At 47.8% G+C, this 22,072-nt stretch overlaps 1 protein-coding gene across 1 annotated transcript in view; it reads left to right on the top strand.

The window, feature by feature from the left end:
- Window positions 1–22,072, top strand: part of TBX15 (T-box transcription factor 15) — a 306,509-nt gene that overhangs the window by 189,547 nt on the left and 94,890 nt on the right. Inside the window, exons 3-4 of the mRNA XM_069635753.1 lie at window positions 10,360–10,461; window positions 17,192–17,363. Coding sequence (XP_069491854.1) covers window positions 10,360–10,461; window positions 17,192–17,363 — 274 coding nt within the window. The remainder of the gene's footprint in view (window positions 1–10,359; window positions 10,462–17,191; window positions 17,364–22,072) is intronic.

Raw genomic sequence — 22,072 nt, forward strand, 5'->3', positions numbered from 1 at the left:
ATGGAATAGACTGCGTCGGATTTCTTCGTACTTTGCTGGGACTTCGCGCAGGTTCGGCACATTTCTGCGTGCAGTTGATCACCCTGCGCAAGACACCCCGCAGAGCGTGGGTGTGGCCTGCGCAGAGGCCATAGTAGGGGCGGAACATGCAAAATGAGGAAAAACAAGGACAAATGTGGGCGTCTCAAGGGACGGCCGAAGGCAGTCCAACGCGCGGCCACAAATGTGCAGAACAAAGGGTATTCATGGATTTGACAGCGCAAGCTCTCGTCGGGAAATGGCCACACAAAGCCTTCAATCTATCCGCCACCCAAAGGAAGGCGTACAGACACTTGTGCATAGGAATCATCTCTGTGCAGTGAGATTGCATGTGGGATTTAGGGGTACGTGCACGCAGACGGTGTTCGGAACTAACTCAGGGGTGTGGATATGCAGTGTAGAGGGGTGCATGAATGGTTTGTTTGCACGCAGAAGTTCCAGAGTTTTACCTGAGTTACGGAAATGTGTACGCATGTTGTCGGGGTGCCGGTAATAGCTATGGGGGACCCCGCGCAGTGTCCCCGAGGTAAAGACATAGTTGCGGGGGACCACGCGCACTGTTTCAAGGATGCATGTGTTTACGTCCGAGGAGCATGACAAGCTAGCTTTTTCTGCCTCTTTTTGCTTTGCGTGGGGGCGCGTTGGGGGTGTTCTGGCCACGACTTGCGTACACGGTCACTTTGCGTAAACAATTCCATGAATACGCAGAGCACGCAGAAAAACGTATGCGCGCAGGTTCACGCAGCGGCGCACTCTGTGTGCAGCCTTTGCTGGATCTCAGCACACTTTTCCATAAATCGGGCCCATAGTTTTTTTTAGCAATCTGTTTTTTAGTCAGGAAATATTTCTTTTAAGTAAAAAATGTGTGTGTACCATTTGCTTTCGGTGAAAAAAAATATTTCAGTAAATTCTATTTTCAGGCTCTAGCTTTCTGTAAGTTCACCTAATATGAAGGGCACAGTGCACCAGGCACTGTGCCAGTGCCATGCGTCTACTGTGCATCCCGCGTTTCTGTTAGGCACGCCATTCTCAGATTGGTATACTCTGGTGTACTGTTGGTGACCGGACATCTTAAGTATTGCATTATTTCATGTGTTCATCTACAGAACGGCCTGTAAATCAAGCAGCTTTTTTTGTCTTCTCTTTAGAAGAGAGGTGTAAAATATACCACTTGCAGGGTGCCCCAAACTCTCATGTGGCTTTGCGATTACTTGCTACATTTGGTATGGCATTGTTTATTTACATAGCGCCTACACACAGGCAAGTGTTTCAAAGCGCTCAAGGAGGGTGGGAACAAGGGGAAAAACAAACAGTCACTCAGAGTCCTTGAAATTCTGAGATGATAATAGTCTGCACAGGCAGAGTAAGTGCGTAAAAAATACATTTAACAGTTTGGGAGACAGCAAATAGTCCTGACTGCGATTCTGCAGTTTACGGATTCTCACCAACTTGGGGAAAAGCGTTTACATGAACCACTTAGAAAAATCACCAACCGCCACTGACTTCACCATTCTTCTCACAACAAAGGGGATGCTAACACCGTAGGCTTCACCGCATTGCCCTCACTCTAATGGAAGACACACTTCCCGTTGGAGCGGATAGACCACTTTTCCAACCTGATACACACACATTACACGCCAACTGCAGTCACAAAAAAGCCATTTAAGCACCACTATCGCGCCTTGTGGATGCCCCCATCAACGCACTCATGCAAGTTCTTCCCGCTTTAGGGTTGTCCAGAACCCAACCCAATCTCAGTGTACACTCCCTCATGGAAACATGGAGCCAACATCAGCAGCCAGGCCCTTCTGAGGAAATCCTCCACACCCCGGTTGCATAAAAGATTCATTAACGCCCCATGCCACACATGTGTGATTTCCCCACCTATGACAAAAAGGTTGAGATCACATTACAAACTGTGTCACAGATTTACACGTAATGGCACGCCCAAATTGTTACAAACTATGCCTTTGCCAAAAGGCCTTTGGCAAGAGATAGGCGAGGGTGCTCAGCCTGGCTCTGACCCGGTGAGTCATTTGAACCCGACTCTAGTTTTGAGCCTAACACCCAGGTCCACACACCCTCCACTCTGCACCAAACCTGAGACTGGATGATCTACTCCCCTCTGTTTATAGATCCCTTGCTGCCAGATTGCCCACCCTCTGCCATTGTTACCTTCCCGCTACCGCGTATTGATTCCTTGTATCTCTGCTTCCCTCCGCGTGTCATTCCCCCCTATGAGCCGTTGCTTCCTGAAGGTGGGGGTCCATGCTCAATAAATAACCCAATAATATTAATAAAGATTCCAGCGTTGCCTAACCTGCACACATGGGGTTAAACGTAAACAAACATGTTGCCTCATATCAAAGTCTATTTCTGCTTCAGGGCAAGGAGGCCTGAGAGTGCATACAGCGGCAAGTCAGGGTGCTTGTGCTGAGGGTGCTTGGGCTTAGACCAGCATTGCCTTCTTCAAGTGACGGCCCTGTCAATCGACTCGCTTGAAGCCATGTTCCCTGAGCAGCAGCTGCTCCAGGCTATGCCAGTCAGCACCACTTTCTAGAAGTCTGGTAAGACCACTCTCAGTAACCCAGCAACCCCCAGTGACCTCATATGCACACACACTAATTACATGCAATCATAGTTCTGTGTGCAGTGCCGTGTCCAGGGATGGGCAAACCTGGCAGTGGCCTGGGGCACAGAGAGGGGTAGTGGCACAGCACAGACATCTTGTGAAATCTCCCACCTGGTAGAGCATGGAGCCTCTGCATTTGAACATCATTAACAGGTAGCAGCACTAGGCAGACAGGAGACAGAAGAGACAGAAGCCTGCCCATAGCCACCCCCCCCTACCATACCATACAATATTTTACTCAGAGTTCTATTAAGAGGGCCCCCACCTGCCAAAGGCACAGCCGGGAACATTGTGATCATTGCTGCATAGTACTGGGGGCTTATGATGGACTACCAAGGATGCTTATGCTGGCCTAATTAAAAGGGCCAGAGACGGCCTGGACGAATAGGAGATTGCGGGCAGAGGTGAAGGATTGGAGGGAATGGCCAAAGGAATTCTTAACTTATAAGGAAGTGAGCAATAGACGTTCGTTCTCGGTCTTTTAGTGGGTGACTCGGCTCATTCTCTGGGTTCTGAGATGTTTTCTAGCGATCAAATGAGTGACTCCATATCAACTAGTGTGAACCCCACTGGGGTGTATTTTAAAATTCCTTGTTTTCTTGTATGTTAATCCAGTTGAAACAAAACAAAAAAAGACTACAGCTTTTATCAAAATGCTTGTATTTTAATTTGCAAAAATAAATTGTTTATCAGTTTGAATGAAATCAAAATAAATTTAAAAAAGACTACAGCTCCCAGAATACACTGATCAGATACATGAAAGTGTTCACATGACCTGGACTCAGTTATGTTGCCAAACTATGCTGTTTACTGGTAGGCAAAAAAAAAAAATGTGTTGGGGAAAAGGCAAAACAGTTAGCCATTATACTTGTTGCTGTTGTTTAAGATTTAGAAACGGGACCAGGAGTTAGAAACATTGAAAGTTTGAAGGCTGGGGGAACTGTTTTGTTTAAGGGGATTGCTTCCTGCGCCTGGTGTGTAGAAACATTGTCATGTGTGTGTATGCGTGCATGTGTGTTATTTACTGTGAAAAAATGTTAATGCACAAAGCTGCAAAACAAGCCTTGACAAATCCAGCGGTTTTGGCTTGTGTATAGTGAACATGTTTTCTCTGTTGCTACTGTAGACATTGAAATCACATGCCAGTGTACCTTCAAAATGTGCCCAGCGTTACAAACACATGTGCAAGTTACCATCATTTGACAGGATTTGCCAGGATATGTTAATGTAAAACATATGACATGTATTGCCATCATACAGTAAGCTACTTACATCCGTGTCAGGTACTCACACACTTCTCCATCTTTTGCTATTTAACAACAGCCTCTAGCACAAGCACCTCATGTCGATGGACCACTGCTAGGCTCTGTATTAATCAGTGCTATGATTACACACTTTGTGCACATCGGGCATGGGAAGTGAGCTGCTTCTCCTTGGTGGAAGGGTTCTGCATGGGGGCAGAGGGTGCCTGTAGGTCTCAAACTGAAAGCTCAATATTTTTACTGGACTTATTGGCAAATCCAACATGATGAGTGTTTTTGCGTTCTTACATGGGCATACTAGTCTATGTTAGTGCAGCCAGAATGGACATGTGTTCGTACAGTGGCATAGAGTTTTTACTGGCATCACGGGCAAAGCCAACATGATGAGTGTCTTACTTATGATACTGGCATACGTTGGTGCAGCCAATGTGGGCATGTTTTATTACAGTGGCATGGTAGTTTTAATGGCATTATGGGCAGTCCTCCAATTAACATTTATACGAGCTGCCAGTGGCCAAATCAGTACATATTCCCACAAAATGAGCCCTCAAATGTACCACTAGCATCTGTGAGGGTGCACACACAACAGCTGCTAGTGGCACTTGGCTGCTTCTACTCAAACTGAAACTTGAATGTGTGGCTCCCGAGGAGCCTCTAGGGCATTTATTGCAGAGAAATTGCACTTTGCCTCATGATTTGAGAGCTGTGCACGTAGCATACTACAGATCTCTAGTCGTGCACGGCTTCATGCCACGTTAATTATGCCAGTAAATGTATATAGGGCCACAGCCCTCCACCCATGTGGATGCAGGGTGTGCACCCAAGAAGCCACCCTCAAAGGGCTGCTGCCAGTAAATGTGTATAGGGCCACAGCCCTCCACACATGTGGATGCAGGGTGTGCACCCAAGGAGCCACCCTCAAAGGGCTGCCAGTAAATGTACATAGGGCCACAGCCCTGCACCCATGTGGATGCAGGGTGTGTACCCAAGCAGCCACCCTCAAAGGGCTGCCAGTAAATGTATATAGGGTTACAGCCCTGCACCCATGTGGATGCAGGGTGTGTACCCAAGCAGCCACCCTCAAAGGGCTGCCAGTAAATGTATATAGGGCCACAGCCCTCCACACATGTGGATGCAGGGTGTGCACCCAAGCAGCCACCCTCAAAGGGCTGCCAGTAAATGTACATAGGGCCACAGCCCTGCACCCATGTGGATGCAGGGTGTGTACCCAAGCAGCCACCCTCAAAGGGCTGCCAGTAAATGTATATAGGGTTACAGCCCTGCACCCATGTGGATGCAGGGTGTGTACCCAAGCAGCCACCCTCAAAGGGCTGCCAGTAAATGTATATAGGGCCACAGCCCTGCACCCATGTGGATGCAGGGTGTGTACCCAAGCAGCCACCCTCAAAGGGCTGCCAGTAAATGTATATAGGGTTACAGCCCTGCACCCATGTGGATGCAGAGTGTGCACCCAAGCAGCCACCCTCAAAGGGCCCAAGAACACGTTCACCCTTAGCAACACTGGTGTTGTGTGAGTCTTCCCAGCCCTGGCACTTCGAGGTAATCAGGGGTCTGAAAAGATGCCACCCCTGTCCACTTTGCACTTCCCCAGTGCCAGGTTTGGGACAAAAAAGATCAGATACAGAGGAAGAGGCCGCAGGTGAAGTGAATACTAAAGCACTCTGGGGACACTCAATGCACTCTGCGCACCCTGCTTCTCAGCATTTCATGTTTGCTTTTGTGAATGGGACCTTTGCCCATACTTGCATGCAATGCTTTCAGGCCATGAAGTGTTTCTGTGCTACGCGTGTGTAAATGAGACTTTCTACAGGGTAAGTATTACAGGTGTTACAGAGGTTCACACATTTTAAATCCACATTTTCAGCTTCACTCATAGATTTGGGAATGTATAAGAAGCGTATGTATAAGGTCTATTGCTTAAGGCTGAATGAACTTCCTGAAGTGAGACTCGCAGGGCCCCCAATCTCCTTGGTGTGATTCTTTCAATCTACAGTGATTTTCCAATTCTCTCCCTATGATTGGTCATCCAATCAGGAGCTTCAGAATGTTGGTCAAATCTTGAGCTGACTTGTTGCATTTGTTCAGCCAATCAGATCTCACGGATCTTCGAAAGGAAGTGCAATGCTCTCTCTATAAATGCCTCAGCTCACTTCCTGTTCCTTTGCAGGTTTTGCTATGCCGTGAGGAAGGTGCTTTGGGGGGCATGAGCACACTTGCAGTGTATTAGGACGTTTCCCCCAGTTTTAGCAGCAAGTTTTGTACTTTGGTGTTTGTTTTGTGTATTTTGATGTTGTATGCAGAGTTGTTGTTGTCAGTTTGTGTCCCCCTCTATCTGCTTGTTCAGTATTGTGATAGTTTCCTCCTTATAATAAAAAATCAATGTCCTTTCCTCCTGTCCATTTCCCCTTTGTCTCCCCTGAAAAATCTTTAAAATATGAACACAAATTGCTGTCCCTATTCCTTTCCACAAAAAAACGAAAACAAATGTCCGCTATTTTCCAGTTTCCTCCTGCTTGTTTGTTGTTATCACCAACCCGCATGTGTTTGTTGTGTGCTTGTCATTCTTTTTGTGTCTATCTTTAAAGTGACGCAGTGTTGTTTCGTTTTGTGTCTTGTCCCTTGGGTGTGCTTCTCTGGGTGCTTTTGTTTTTCTGATTTCCCCAATTGTCCGGTTCTATAAAAGAGGGGAAACGTGCCATCATGGCGCTGAGAAGAAGAGGTCGGGTGTAGGAGGAAGGGAGCTCCCCTATGAGGGTGGAGGATGGGAGGAGCCTCATGCTCTGTTGGGACTGGTGCAGAGGCATGGGTCATGTAGTATCATTGGGCATCAGAGCCAACTGTGGAGGCTGTGGCGTTATGGGTGCCGTCCGGTGCAGGGTGAGGAGGGCAAGAAGAAGGAGGCTCCCTCGAGCACAGAGGAAGAGGAGGAAGAGCCTCCAGTGAGGCTCCCCAAGAAGCCATGACTCTGGTGGAGGCCCCCGTGGGGGCAGGGCCTGTGGTGATACATGGCAGTGGGGGACATACATGCAGTACCTGCTCGGGTGATGGATGGCAACGCCTAAAGAGGAATACAGGACCCCTTTCAGCAGGCACAATGCTCTCAGCAGAGTAGGGACTGAGAAACAGTGGGCGTCTAAGGGGAAGACCTAGAGAGAACCCCTCATGGGGAGGGAACACCTAGGACTGGCGCATTATGATTCCTGGCAAAGGAGATCCTCTTGGAAGAAACCAAGTCTTTGAGGAAGGACCGGTCCAGCTAATTAGCATCACCAGGGCTAAAATTGCCCTAGTGTAAAAAACATGCCTTTTCACTACATTTCTGCACCAGGGCAAAGTTTGCCCTAGTGCTAATACAGAGTGGTATTAGCACTAGGGCAAACTTTGCCCTGATGTAAAAATGCATCCAAAATGTATCTTTTTAGCACTACGGCAATTTAAGCCCTGGTGCTTTTGATATACCAAACTGCACTTGTCAAGGTGCAATGGTATTTTAATGTGTCCCAGTGTTTTTTTTTTAAATAGGGAGGGCAACCTTTGCCCTAGTGCTAATACCGTGCAAACTTTGCACTTGCACCCGTGCAAAGTTTCTGTAACCTGGCCCCATGTGTTGTTCTTCCCTAATCTTTTGCAGATAGGATCTGCGCCCCTCCCCCTTCAGCCCTAAGATGGTGGATGGAACTGAAAGTGCAACCTTCGTGGATCTTCACCATCGTGGTGCAATACCCATGAATATACTTGTACTGGTGCATGTTCTCCAGAGCGACTTGTGACGGGGTGGGGAGCATGTATTGGAGGACAGGTCCAATTGACCACACGCAGTTTTGGCATCCCTAATGCACACAGTAAGTGTTGCTGCAGTTGTGAAAAGTGCAGGACCAGGAGCGGAAAGTCTTCCCCTGCCTCTTGCTTATTTGGGTGCTGCAGACATGTTGCCCATGTTGACTTACTGAAACATATCTCCCACTCCCCTGAATCTCTGCTCTCACAAACGCTGCCCCCCCAGGATTCCCTTCTCCTCTTCCCAGGTATTACCCAATGGCACCTGTCTGGTTCACTCACTTCAAGAGACTGGCACTGACTATCCTCTCCCACCTCTTGAATTTCTGCTAATTTTTCCCAAAACCACTAGAGTCTCACTTAAGCCGCCGTCGGGGATTCTCTGAACCTCCACGCGCATGTCAACTGAGGACGTGTGTTTCATTCACGTGCAAAAATAAAACAGGGGATGAATGAATGCCGTACCGTTCGTACAGGCCCGCAATTGACTCATTTATATAAAATGCCTTTATAAACTTGTATGTCTTATCACATGTACATGCAATGGTTAATTGTGACAGTGCTAATCACACTACTGTCAAACTATTAAAATAAGCTAGAAATGTAATATCCACTGGCATATGTTATTTCGTATACGCCAGAAGTGTAATATCCGCTGGCGTATGTTATTTCATATAAGCTAGAAGTGTAATATCCGCTGGCGTATGTTATATCCGCTGGCGTATGTTATTTCGTATAAGCTAGAAGTGTAATATCCGCTGGCGTATGTTATTTCGTATAAGCTAGAAGTGTAATATCCACTGGCGTATGTTATTTCGTATAAGCTAGAAGTGTAATATCCGCTGGCGTATGTTATTTCCTATAAGCTAGAAGTGTAATATCCACTGGCATATGTTATTTCGCATACGCTAGAAGTGTAATATCCGCTGGCGTATGTTATTTCGTATAAGGTAGAAGTGTAATATCCACTGGCATATGTTATTTCACATACGCTAGAAGTGTAATATCCGCTGGCGTATGTTATTTCATACCTTTGTTGTTGAATCTTTTAACATCTAAATGCTGCTCTAATACATACACACAGACTGGACCAGAAGGACACCCTAGAAACACAGCACAGGAAGCTTAATATAGCATGGGTAGATATGACTCAGCCTTGGGGGTACAAAACAAAACTGCATAATGTTGAAAAACGTCCCAGTGGAAGTATGCAACAACGAATTCCGACTATTTAAGAGTCCTGAGACAGAACTGCCCTCTGGTCACTCAGACAATCCGTGAGAAGTTGGTCCGAGCTATCCTCCTACCCCGGCTTGACTATTGCAACACATTGCTTGGTGGAGCAAGCAGGGAATGTCTGAATAAGCTTCAAGAGCTTCATAATGATGCTGCACGTACGTACAGTGTACAATATTCCCGGCCCAGAGGGAGCGTCACTGGCTCCCTGTTGTAGCTAGAGTGCAGTTTAAGATATTCACGCTAGGCCATAAGTGTTTGTTTGGAACCGCACCGTGCTACCTCAGGGAGACCCTACAATTCTACAAGCCAGCTAGAAACCTTAGGTCCTCTGGTGCACATAGCTTAATTGTCCAACGTTTCAAGAGAACGCCTCAAAATGGACGTCTTTTCCTACTCTGACCACACAGGCCTGGAATGAGCTCCCAGAGTATCTGGAAGAAGAAAATAACCCTCCTATCTTTAGGAAATTGCAGAAAGCCAGACTATTTGCCTAGGTAGGGTCCCCCACTGTTTATTTTCTTTGGCATGTTCTCTTCTCCATGTTGTCTTTGTTCTGTTTATTTTCTTTGGCATATTCTCTTCTCCATGTTGTCTTTGTTCTGTTTATTTTCTTTGGCATGTTCTCTTCTCCATGTTGTCTTTGTTCTGTTTATTTTCTTTGGCATGTTCTCTTCTCCATGTTGTCTTTGTTCTGTTTATTTTCTTTGGCATGTTCTCTTCTCCATGTTGTCTTTGTTCTGTTTATTTTCTTTGGCATGTTCTCTTCTCCATGTTGTCTTTGTTCAGTGTAGCACCTGGATGCCCAATGCGCTTTGGCGCTCTAGAATTTCTACCTCTCAAACAGGGATAGAAATGCTTTCTTTGTTTTCCCGGATTCCTCAGTGGCAGCCTTTAAGGGCCTCTCTTTATTAATGCTCTCCCAGCAGATGGTTGCCAGGAGCGGGTCATTCATTAATGTAGTGAGCAATAATTAAAAGAAATAAATGAAATAAAGTAGGTGAAAAGGGCCAGGATACTTGAGGCAGCAGCCTGGGAGATGACATCAGGGCTGGGGGCGGTGCTAGAGAGTGAGACATGCCTGCGCCTGCGTGGCCTACTTCTATTTCCTACTTCAAGTCCAGGGAGCGGAAGAAAGCCTGGTACACCACTGCACCGCGAAGCTTGCCCCTGGCCGCCGCCAGCTCGCTGCTGCGGGTCCTGTCTGACGATGGTATTGGTGGGGGGGCGGATCAAGGGATGTGCAGAAGTGGTAGGATGGAACAACTCTCAGAGGTCACATCTTTTAGGGTGCCCAGAATAGGGGAATGTGCATGTTTCGGGGCGCGGGAATCTTGGGCTTCTTTTTTTGTGTTTCTCACATTTCCTTGCCTCTGTTTTCTTGCTTCTCAGGAGAATGTTCCCTGCGATGAGGGTGAAGATCAGCGGCCTGGACCCGCAGCAGCAGTACTACATTGCCATGGACATTGTCCCGGTGGATAACAAGCGATACAGGTGAAGGCCTCAGCTGCTCGTGCCGTCAGGGCCCGCCGCGGTGCCCAATGCCCGTTTGTCCTTCTGGGAAGCCAAGTGGCAGGGGAGAGGGAGGTGGCATTGAGGCCATGGTGCAGGGGTTGGTAGTACTCTCCTTTGAGCTTTCTGGTGGATGATTGTGTGGGGGGCCTGGTAACCTGCTGCCCATCGTGCAGAGCTCATAGTGGGGGCAGGAAGCATCCTGCTCTTGCTGCAGTGCTGTGTGTGTGTGTGTGTGTGTGTGTTTGTGCTCTTGATGTTACTTGCTGTGGGCCCAAGAGAGGAAGGGTGGTTCTATGCTCTTGGTTTCTCAGTGAGTCATTGGACAGGTGATGCCATGCTCTCGGTGTACCACTGCGCACCGTGGAGAGGGCTATGCCAACATCCCATGACATAGGCACGCGTTACCGGGTCTCCAGGGAAACCCTGGTGTTCCAGGAACCAGAGAATCCTTCATTTGTCTTTCCACCTTGGACCTCTTAATGGATATGAATGCGTGTGCCCTATGGAAATGGACCTCATGAGTGTGTAAAGCCTGCCCATTTGGGTGCCTCAGGTCTCCGATACCCAGCAAAGCTTGCATTTTATAGTCTCTTGTGCGTTTCCAGAGGCCAGTAAAGTTTTCCTTCTAAAGGTCGACGCAGAAATGCCTATTTGACGCATTAGATGATCAAGTTCTATGCGTGCATTTGCGTGTTCTGTGTGAGTGTGTTTGAGTGCATGCATGCATGTGGCCACTTGGCTATCCTGCCAGCAAGCCTTTGAAGTATCATATTGAGCGACAGAGATCATTGTACTAGCCACTGGACCGGAACCTGAAGCCGGATCAAGCATCACCTTCCCTACACAGGGTTCCTAATGGCCAGGGGCCCCTATGTCACTTGTCCTTCTCCATTTGTAAACCAAGCTTTGAGGTTCATTACATGTGTGGTGGTATCCTGCCAGTTAATCCAGCAGGATACCACCAAACGGAATTACTGCTACTAGAACTCGGTCTGTCGGACATACCGGCAGATTCCAAGTACCAGTAAGGGTAGCTTAATCCCCATTCCATTGAGCCACCTAGAACCTAGAACGTCTCCCTGAGGCAGAGAAAGAGCATACTACCCCTCTATCCTTTCCACAGCAATACCAGCAGAAGTAAAGAACCTCTTCCAGAACCACAGACACACCAAGAATATACTAATTATTATTATTATTATTATTATCAATATTATTATTACGGTATTTCCTGAGCGCAGACCTAGCTTTCCGAAGCAACGGAGCCTCCGCCATACGACAGACATACTTTCAACACTACCATAATCTGTACCACAACCATAGGCAGACCAAGAACATCTCATGCTTCCACCATAATCACATCCAGGCTATAAGAAATCTAGAACCTCTTCCACAACCACAGCCAGACAGTGAGCATACTACACCGTCACGATATCCTCTGCCAGGACGACCACACACCTCTACAAAACCATGCCAGACAGTGAGCATACTACACCGTCACGATATCCTCTGCCAGGACGACCACACACCTCTACAAAACCATGGGTTGACAAAAAGCATACTAGATCTTCACCAATATCACAGCCACCCCGAGAGGACACTAGAACCTCTGCCACAACAGCGGACAGACCAAGAGTATCCTATGCTTCCAACATGTGCTCAGCCAGACCAAGAACACTAGAGCCTCTTCCACAACCACAGCCAAACCCAGGCACTCTACATTCTGTGTCATATCTTTAGCCTGACTGATAACATGCCAGAACCTCTTCCACAACCACAGCAGACCAAACGCATCCCATGCCTCCACCATATTCTCAGCCAGACCAAGAGCACTAGAACTTTTTCCACAGTCAGACCAGGAGCACTCTAGAGCCTCTGTCATAGCCTTAGGCTGACTGAATGCACACTAGAACTTCTTCCACAACCACAGTGAGACCAAGAACACTCTAGAGCCTCTGTTTCAACCACATCCAGGCCACGAAAATACAAATCTCTGCCCCTACACAGGCCATATGGTTTGCCTTGCGCTAAATGGGGTGAAAGAGGACAGCATCGAGTGATGGCCCAACGCTGCCTTACTTCACCATACTCACCGCAGTCAACACTAACCCCACCACAACCCTGGTGACTTGGCACTGCCTGCCTTCTCCAATCCCACTCTGAGACAAAGGCGATGGAAGGAGGCACTGGAGTTGAGTCCATTGTGATGGGTCTCCTGGGGAACCTCAAGCGGGCATTCCCTGCAGGGGGTATTCCAATGGTGAAGTGCCCACAATCTACATGAGGGCGGTAAGGCTGCCCTCTGCTCTGTGAGTTCCGACAGGGATATGGGAATTCTGAGCATCTGTGTACACCCTTCCCTCCCGCCCCCCGCGGGGGGTCTGGTCTGCACCCAGTCTGATTATCTGGGTACATTCAAACCATCCCAAGAATTCCCTTCAAAAGCATGCGCATGATCCCCCCACAACTTAATGGACACACTCACACATTAGCTCACCATGGCAAACCTTCAGATGCTCTGACACAATACCACATACAATCACTCACTGCCACACAGTCATGCAAAGCCCATGTAGACACACACTCACTCATTAGCTCACCATGGCAAACCTTCAGATCCTCTGCCACATAATGCCACATACAGTCACTCACTGCCACACAGTCATGCAACGCGCATGTAGACACACACACTCACACATTAGCTCACCATGGCAAACCTTCAGATCCTCTGACACATAATGCCACATACAGTCACTCACTGCCACACAGTCATGCAACGCGGATGTAGACACACACACTCACACATTAGCTCACCATGGCAAACCTTCAGATGCTCTGACACAATGCCACATACAGTCACTCACTGCCACACAGTCATGCAAGGCGCATGTAGACACACACACTCACACATTAGCTCACCATGGCAAACCTTCAGATCCTCTGACACATAATGCCACATACAGTCACTCACTGCCACACAGTCATACAACACGCATGTAGACACACACACTCACACATTAGCTCACCATGGCAAACCTTCAGATGCTCTGACACATAATGCCACATACAGTCACTCACTGCCACACAGTCATGCAACGCGCATGTAGACACACACACTCACACATTAGCTCACCATGGCAAACCTTCAGATCCTCTGACACATAATGCCACATACAGTCACACACTGCCACACAGTCATGCAACGCGCATGTAGACACACACACTCACACATTAGCTCACCATGGCAAACCTTCAGATCCTCTGACACATAATGCCGCATACAGTCACTCACTGCCACACAGTCATGCAAGGCGCATGTAGACACACACACTCACACATTAGCTCACCATGGCAAACCTTCAGATCCTCTGACACATAATGCCACATACAGTCACTCACTGCCACACAGTCATGAAAGGCGCATGTAGACACACACACTCACACATTAGCTCACCATGGCAAACCTTCAGATCCTCTGACACATAATGCCACATACAGTCACTCACTGCCACACAGTCATGCAAGGCGCATGTAGACACACACACTCACACATTAGCTCACCATGGCAAACCTTCAGATGCTCTGACACAATGCCACATACAGTCACTCACTGCCACACAGTCATGCAACGCGCATGTAGACACACACACTCACACATTAGCTCACCATGGCAAACCTTCAGATCCTCTGACACATAATGCCACATACAGTCACACACTGCCACACAGTCATGCAACGCGCATGTAGACACACACACTCACACATTAGCTCACCATGGCAAACCTTCAGATCCTCTGACACATAATGCCACATACAGTCACTCACTGCCACACAGTCATGCAAGGCGCATGTAGACACACACACTCACACATTAGCTCACCATGGCAAACCTTCAGATCCTCTGACACATAATGCCACATACAGTCACTCACTGCCACACAGTCATGCAAGGCGCATGTAGACACACACACTCACACATTAGCTCACCATGGCAAACCTTCAGATCCTCTGACACATAATGCCACATACAGTCACTCACTGCCACACAGTCATGCAAGGCGCATGTAGACACACACACTCACACATTAGCTCACCATGGCAAACCTTCAGATCCTCTGACACATAATGCCACATACAGTCACTCACTGCCACACAGTCATGCAATGCGCATGTAGACACACACACTCACACATTAGCTCACCATGGCAAACCTTCAGATCCTCTGACACATAATGCCACATAAAGTCACTCACTGCCCCACAGTCATGCAACGCGCATGTAGACACACACACTCACACATTAGCTCACCATGGCAAACCTTCAGATCCTCTGACACATAATGCCACATATAGTCACTCACTGCCACACAGTCATGCAACGCGCATGTAGACACACACACTCACACATTAGCTCACCATGGCAAACCTTCAGATCCTCTGACACATAATGCCACATACAGTCACTCACTGCCACACAGTCATGCAACGCGCATGTAGACACACACACTCACACATTAGCTCACCATGGCAAACCTTCAGATCCTCTGACACATAATGCCACATACAGTCACTCACGACCACACAGTCATGCAACCCGCATGTAGACACACACACTCACACATTAGCTCACCATAGCAAACCTTCAGATCCTCTGACACATAATGCCACATACAGTCACTCACTGCCACACAGTCATGCAAGGCGCATGTAGACACACACACTCACACATTAGCTCACCATGGCAAACCTTCAGATCCTCTGACACATAATGCCACATACAGTCACTCACTGCCACACAGTCATAGACACACACACTCACACATTAGCTCACCATGGCAAACCTTCAGATCCTCTGACACATAATGCCACATACAGTCACTCACGGCCACACAGTCATGCAACGCGCATGTAGACACACACACTCACACACTAGCTCACCATGGCAAACCTTCAGATCCTCTGACATATAATGCCACATACAGTCACTCACTGCAACACAGTCATAGACGCACACACTCACACATTAGCTCACCATGGCAAACCTTCAGATCCTCTGACACATAATGCCACATACAGTCACTCACGGCCACACAGTCATGCAACGCGCATGTAGACACACACACTCACACACTAGCTCACCATGGCAAACCTTCAGATCCTCTGACACATAATGCCACATACAGTCACTCACTGCCACACAGTCATACAAGGCGCATGTAGACACACACACTCACACATTAGCTCACCATGGCAAACCTTCAGATCCTCTGACACATAATGCCACATACAGTCACTCACTGCCACACAGTCATGCAAGGCGCATGTAGACACACACACTCACACATTAGCTCACCATGGCAAACCTTCAGATCCTCTGACACATAATGCCACATACAGTCACTCACTGCCACACAGTCATGCAACGCGCATGTAGACACACACACTCACACATTAGCTCACCATGGCAAACCTTCAGATCCTCTGACACATAATGCCACATAAAGTCACTCACTGCCCCACAGTCATGCAACGCGCATGTAGACACACACACTCACACATTAGCTCACCATGGCAAACCTTCAGATCCTCTGACACATAATGCCACATACAGTCACTCACTGCCACACAGTCATGCAACGCGCATGTAGACACACACACTCACACATTAGCTCACCATGGCAAACCTTCAGATCCTCTGACACATAATGCCACATACAGTCACTCACTGCCACACAGTCATGCAACGCGCATGTAGACACACACACTCACACATTAGCTCACCATGGCAAACCTTCAGATCCTCTGACACATAATGCCACATACAGTCACTCACGACCACACAGTCATGCAACCCGCATGTAGACACACACACTCACACATTAGCTCACCATAGCAAACCTTCAGATCCTCTGACACATAATGCCACATACAGTCACTCACTGCCACACAGTCATGCAAGGCGCATGTAGACACACACACTCACACATTAGCTCACCATGGCAAACCTTCAGATCCTCTGACACATAATGCCACATACAGTCACTCACTGCCACACAGTCATAGACACACACACTCACACATTAGCTCACCATGGCAAACCTTCAGATCCTCTGACACATAATGCCACATACAGTCACTCACGGCCACACAGTCATGCAACGCGCATGTAGACACACACACTCACACACTAGCTCACCATGGCAAACCTTCAGATCCTCTGACACATAATGCCACATACAGTCACTCACTGCAACACAGTCATAGACGCACACACTCACACATTAGCTCACCATGGCAAACCTTCAGATCCTCTGACACATAATGCCACATACAGTCACTCACGGCCACACAGTCATGCAACGCGCATGTAGACACACACACTCACACACTAGCTCACCATGGCAAACCTTCAGATCCTCTGACACATAATGCCACATACAGTCACTCACTGCCACACAGTCATACAAGGCGCATGTAGACACACACACTCACACATATGGTCAAACACTGTCGCTCAAATATTCATAAACTCGCACTCTCTAACTCGCACACTCACTCACAAACCTACTGGCATGCTTTGTCACTCACACACCCATTCACACAGAACACACTCATCCGTGCAGTATCTGTAACGCTCCACCCTCTGTTGAGGGGCGCGTAGCATCCAGGAAAGGAGTACCCCTTAACCGCATGCTTTCTCTCCTCTGCCGCAGGTATGTGTATCACAGCTCGAAGTGGATGGTAGCTGGCAATGCTGACTCCCCAGTGCCCCCGCGGGTGTACATCCACCCCGACTCATTGGCCTCTGGAGACACCTGGATGCGGCAGGTGGTCAGCTTCGACAAACTCAAGCTGACCAACAACGAGCTGGACGACCAAGGCCATGTACGTCAATGAGTATTCCTGGCAAGGCGTTATTTATTTATTTATCTATTTATTTGTTTGTTTGTTTATTTATTTATTTATTTCACTGTGTTACAGTTTAAAGCATATACACATTTCACAGTATTCAATTAAAGACTCATCCTATACACATCCAAAACATTGTATCTAGCATTATCAAGACAGACCTAAGACGCCTTCGGGCCTTAGTCCGCGCTTTACAAGTCTTTAAATAAAAAAATAAATGAACACATTAAAACCTGCACAAATAAAATATCACAATTCAAGTATGACAATTTCAAAAATATCAAAAGGATATTAAAAAATTCAGAATTTTCGATCACATAAAAAGCGTAAATACCAAAAATGGTTATAATAACAATAAAAACAATATGGTCAGTATAGCAAGCCAGATCTAAATCTAACAGTCTAAAGAAACCCACATTGCTAAGGCAGGCTCTTAAATTCTCATCCAAAAGCGTCAAGGTCCGGAATGTCAAACTTTATCCCGAAAGCTAATGTGAGCGATAAGCTTGCGCATTCTAGGCCTCGTGCCCAAAATAGATCCCCCTGGCTGCGTTCCCTAGTATCCACGAAACGCATTGAGCGCAGTACGTATCAATCACCTAGGGCGGGGCATCGAGTCCAAATAAGTCTACTTGACTCCGCTTGGAACTCATTGTCGCATAAACAGTGATACCTTTTAGTATAAGGAATGTCCTACCAGCAGCCAGTCACAGCCAAAGTAGGGAGTCTGTTAATTCTGATCAACAGAATTACTATCCTGTGTGTAGGGGGAAGGGGGCGGGGAACAATATCAAACACCTCGAAGGAGTTAAATACGTCTGATACAGCCTAGTGACGTCATACAGTCTTTCCAAGTTGTAAACATGCTCTTGAGTTCTTGCCCAGTTCCTTTCCTTGGCTCTAATCATGAACGCCCGCCTCAGCTGATACTAGCCAAGTTCTTAGCGGGTTGCCCAGCCAATCTCCTGGAAAGAGTTCTCACAGCTCTCCTTGTATTGAGTGAGTGCCTTATTTATCACTATCACCCTCCATGGCCCCCCACAGGGCAAAGCGGGCCTGGCGAGGCTTTATGTGAAGTAAACCGCTTTTCGACCACACGCTAGGGATGGACCCCAAACCCAACTCTACGCAAATGGCCTGAGCCATGTCACTCAGTGCGAGGCCGGGTAACTTCCTCCTGACTGGCCCTTCAATCCTATTTAGCCACGATTCCTGGCTCCCATAACTGGCCTCCAAACCTTGCATGCTCATTGATGTGAAGGTCTCTTTGTAAGCCAGGGCTATCCCTTTTAGGCTGCACGCAGCAGTTTTTGTCACCATTTTTTTAATAGCCGAAATAAGGTTTCCGGTAGCAGCATACTGGCACCCTTTCCGGACCGCCAGACTACAAGTGTGCCTGCGGGGGGCACTGCCCCCTGCAGGTATGCTTTTCACGGAAGCACCAGAACCATTAGCAAAGTTGCCGGTGCTTCCGTGTCCCTATTCTCATGGAGTCGTATGGGACTCCACGGGACTGGGGACTTACACTTTTCGCCGTCTGACATCCCGGGCCGTCAGGATTTGTAATGTCCTGGTGGGACCGGGATCTCAGGTGGCGGAACGATGCTACGAGTATGTCGGCAACCCGCCGGTAGCACCAGCGGGTTACCGCCAAACTCGTAATGAGGCCCTATGTCTTAAACCTTATACTTTACAAGCCACTTTGCATGTCATTGCATAGCCAAGGCACGTGCAGCTGTTAACTCGCAGAACTGTGTCAGCCTGAGTATCTATAACCTGCCTAGAGCATTTATTAATGCCAAATCGCATGATCGTTGTTTTCCCCATATATATTTGTGAGTCATTATCCCTCCAATAATCTAGTGGCACTTCTTTTCATTCCAAAATAAGTGCGATCCAGGATAATGACATCATCGGCATAAGCAAGCCAAATTATGCGTTTATTACCAATCTTAGGGGGAACATTTGCCACTAATGTTGGACCATCACACAAGTCTGCCAGGTATAACTTAAAGAGAATGTGCGCAGATCGCGTTCCTGCTTTACCCCTTTAGACGTCGATATGTCTTGCGATAAATGCCATAACTGTTCAACCGTACCTGTATCCTTGTGTCAGTTTGCAGTTGAATCAGGAACAACAGCAAGTGTTTGGGGATATTTTGATCTCTAACCTTTCCCGATTATTTGTCTCTATTGACAGGGTGAGAGGGGATAGCTCAGGGGCAATGTGTTTGCTTTGGAAGTAAGACAACGCAGTGCAACACAGGTTCGAATCCGCTTAGAAAACAATCTCTGGTATTAAGCGTGTTAAAAAAGGACAATTATAATTATAATAACCAGTATTGATGGCTGCTCGAAAATCCACAACAATGCAATCAAGGAAGGACTGGTCTCACCAGAGCCGCCGGTATTAAGTCTTCACCAGAGCCGCCTTTGTTAAGTCTTCACCAGAGCTGCCTGTGTTAAGTCTTTACCAGAGCCGTCTGTGTAAAATCTTCACCAGAGCCACCTGTATTAAGTCTTTACCACAGCCGCCTGTATTAAGTCTTCACCAGAGCCGCCTGTATTAAGTCTTTACCACAGCCGCCTGTATTAAGTCTTCACCAGAGCCACCTCTGTTAAGTCTTCACCGAAGCCTTCTGTGTTGTATTCACCAGAGCTGCCTGTGTTGTCTTCACCACAGCCGCCTGTATTAAGTCTTCACTACAGCCGCCTGTATTGAGTCTTCACCAGAGCCGCCTGTATTAAGTCTCCCCATGAGTGGCCTGTAATAAGTCTTCATCAGAGCCGTCTGTGTTAAGTCTTCACCAGAGCCGCTTGTGTTAAGTCTTCACCAGAGCCGCCTGTATTAAGTCTTCACCAGAGCCGCCTGTATTAAGTCTTCACCAGAGCCGCCTGTATTAAGTCTTCATCAGAGATGCCTGTACTAAGTGTTCACCACAGCCGCCTATGTTGTCTTCACCACAGACGCCTGTATTAAGTCTTCACCACAGCCGCCTATATTGAGTCTTCACCAGAGCCGCCTGTATTAAGTCTCCCCATGAGCAGCCTGTAATAAGTCTTCATCAGAGCTGCCTTTGTTAAGTCTTCACCAGAGCTGCCTGTGTTAAGTCTTCACCAGAGCCGTCTTTGTTAAGTCTTCACCAGAGCCACTTGTTTTAAGTCTTCACCAGAGCCGCCTATGTTAAGTCTTCCCCAGAGCCGACTGTATTAAGTCTTCACCAGAGCTGCCTGTGTTAAGTCTTCACCAGAGCCACCTGTATTAAGTCTTCACCAGAGCCGCCTATATTAAGTGTTCACCAGAGATGCCTGTATTAAGTGTTCACCACAGCCACCTGTGTTAAGTCTTCACCAGAGCCGCCTGTGTTGTCTTCACCAGAGCCGTCTGTGTTAAGTCTTCACCAGAGCCACCTGTATTGAGTCTTCACCAGAGTCGCCTGTGTTAAGTCTTCACCAGAGCCGACTGTGTTGTCTTCACCAGAGCCGTCTGTGTTAAGTCTTCATCAGAGCCACCTGTATTGAGTCTTCACCAGAGTCACCTGTGTTAAGTCTTCACCAGAGCCCACTGTGTTAAGTCTTCACCAGAGCCACCTGTATACAGCCACCTGTGTTAAGTCTTCACCAGAGCCACCTGTGTTAAGTCGTCACCAGAGCCGCCTGTGTTAAGTCTTCACCAGAGCCGCCTGTGTTAAGTCGTCACCAGAGCCAACTGTATAAAGTCGCCTTTGTTAAGTCTTCACCAGAGCCACCTGTGTTAAGTCTCCACCAGAGCTGCCTGTGTTCAGTCTTCACCAGAGTCGCCTCTCTTGAGTCTCCACCAGAGCCACCTGTGTTAAGTCTTCACCACAGCCGCCTGTGTTGAGTCTTCACCAGAGTCGCCTGTATTAAGTCTTCACCAGAGCCGCCTGTGTTAAGTCTTCCGCAGAGCCGCCTGTGTTAAGTCTTCAACAGAGTCTCCTGTGTTAAGTCTTCACCAGAGCCGCCTGTATTAAGTCTTCACCAGAGCCGCCTATATTAAGTCTTCACCAGAGACGCCTGTGTTAAGTCTTCACTAGAGCTGCCTGTGTTTAGTCTCCACCAGAGCCGCCTGTATTAAGTCTTCATCAGAGCCGCCTGTGTTAAGTCTTCACCAGAGCCGCCTGTATTGAGTCTTCAACAGAGCCGCCTGTGTTAAGTCTTCACCAGAGCCGCCTGTGTTAAGTCTTCACCAGAGCCACCTGTATACAGCCGCCTGTGTTAAGTCCTCACCAGAGCCGCCGGTGTTAAGTCTTCACCAGAGCGCCTGTATTAAGTATTCACCAGAGCCGCCTGTATTAAGTCTCCACCACAGCCGCCTGTCTTAAGTCTTCACCAGAGCCTTCTGTGTTAATTCTTCACCAGAGCCGCTTGTGTTAAGTCTTCACCAGAGCCGCCTGTGTTAAGTCTTCATCAGAGCCGCGTGTATTAAGTCTTCACCAGAGCCCTCTGTGTTAAGTCTTCACCAGAGCCATCTGTGTTACGTCTTCATCAGAGCTGCTTGTGTTAAGTCTTCACCAGAGCCGCCTGTGTTAAGTCTTCACCAGAGCCGTCTGTATTAAGTCTTCACCACAGCCGTCTGTATTAAGTCTCCACCAGAGCCGCCTGTATTAAGTCATTACCAGAGCCGCCTGTATTAAGCCTTCACCAGAGCCGCCTGTGTTAAGTCT

Source organism: Ambystoma mexicanum, chromosome 7p (genome assembly GCF_040938575.1).
Source record: "Ambystoma mexicanum isolate Mex_15411 chromosome 7p, UKY_AmexF1_1, whole genome shotgun sequence".
NCBI lineage: Eukaryota > Metazoa > Chordata > Amphibia > Caudata > Ambystomatidae > Ambystoma > Ambystoma mexicanum.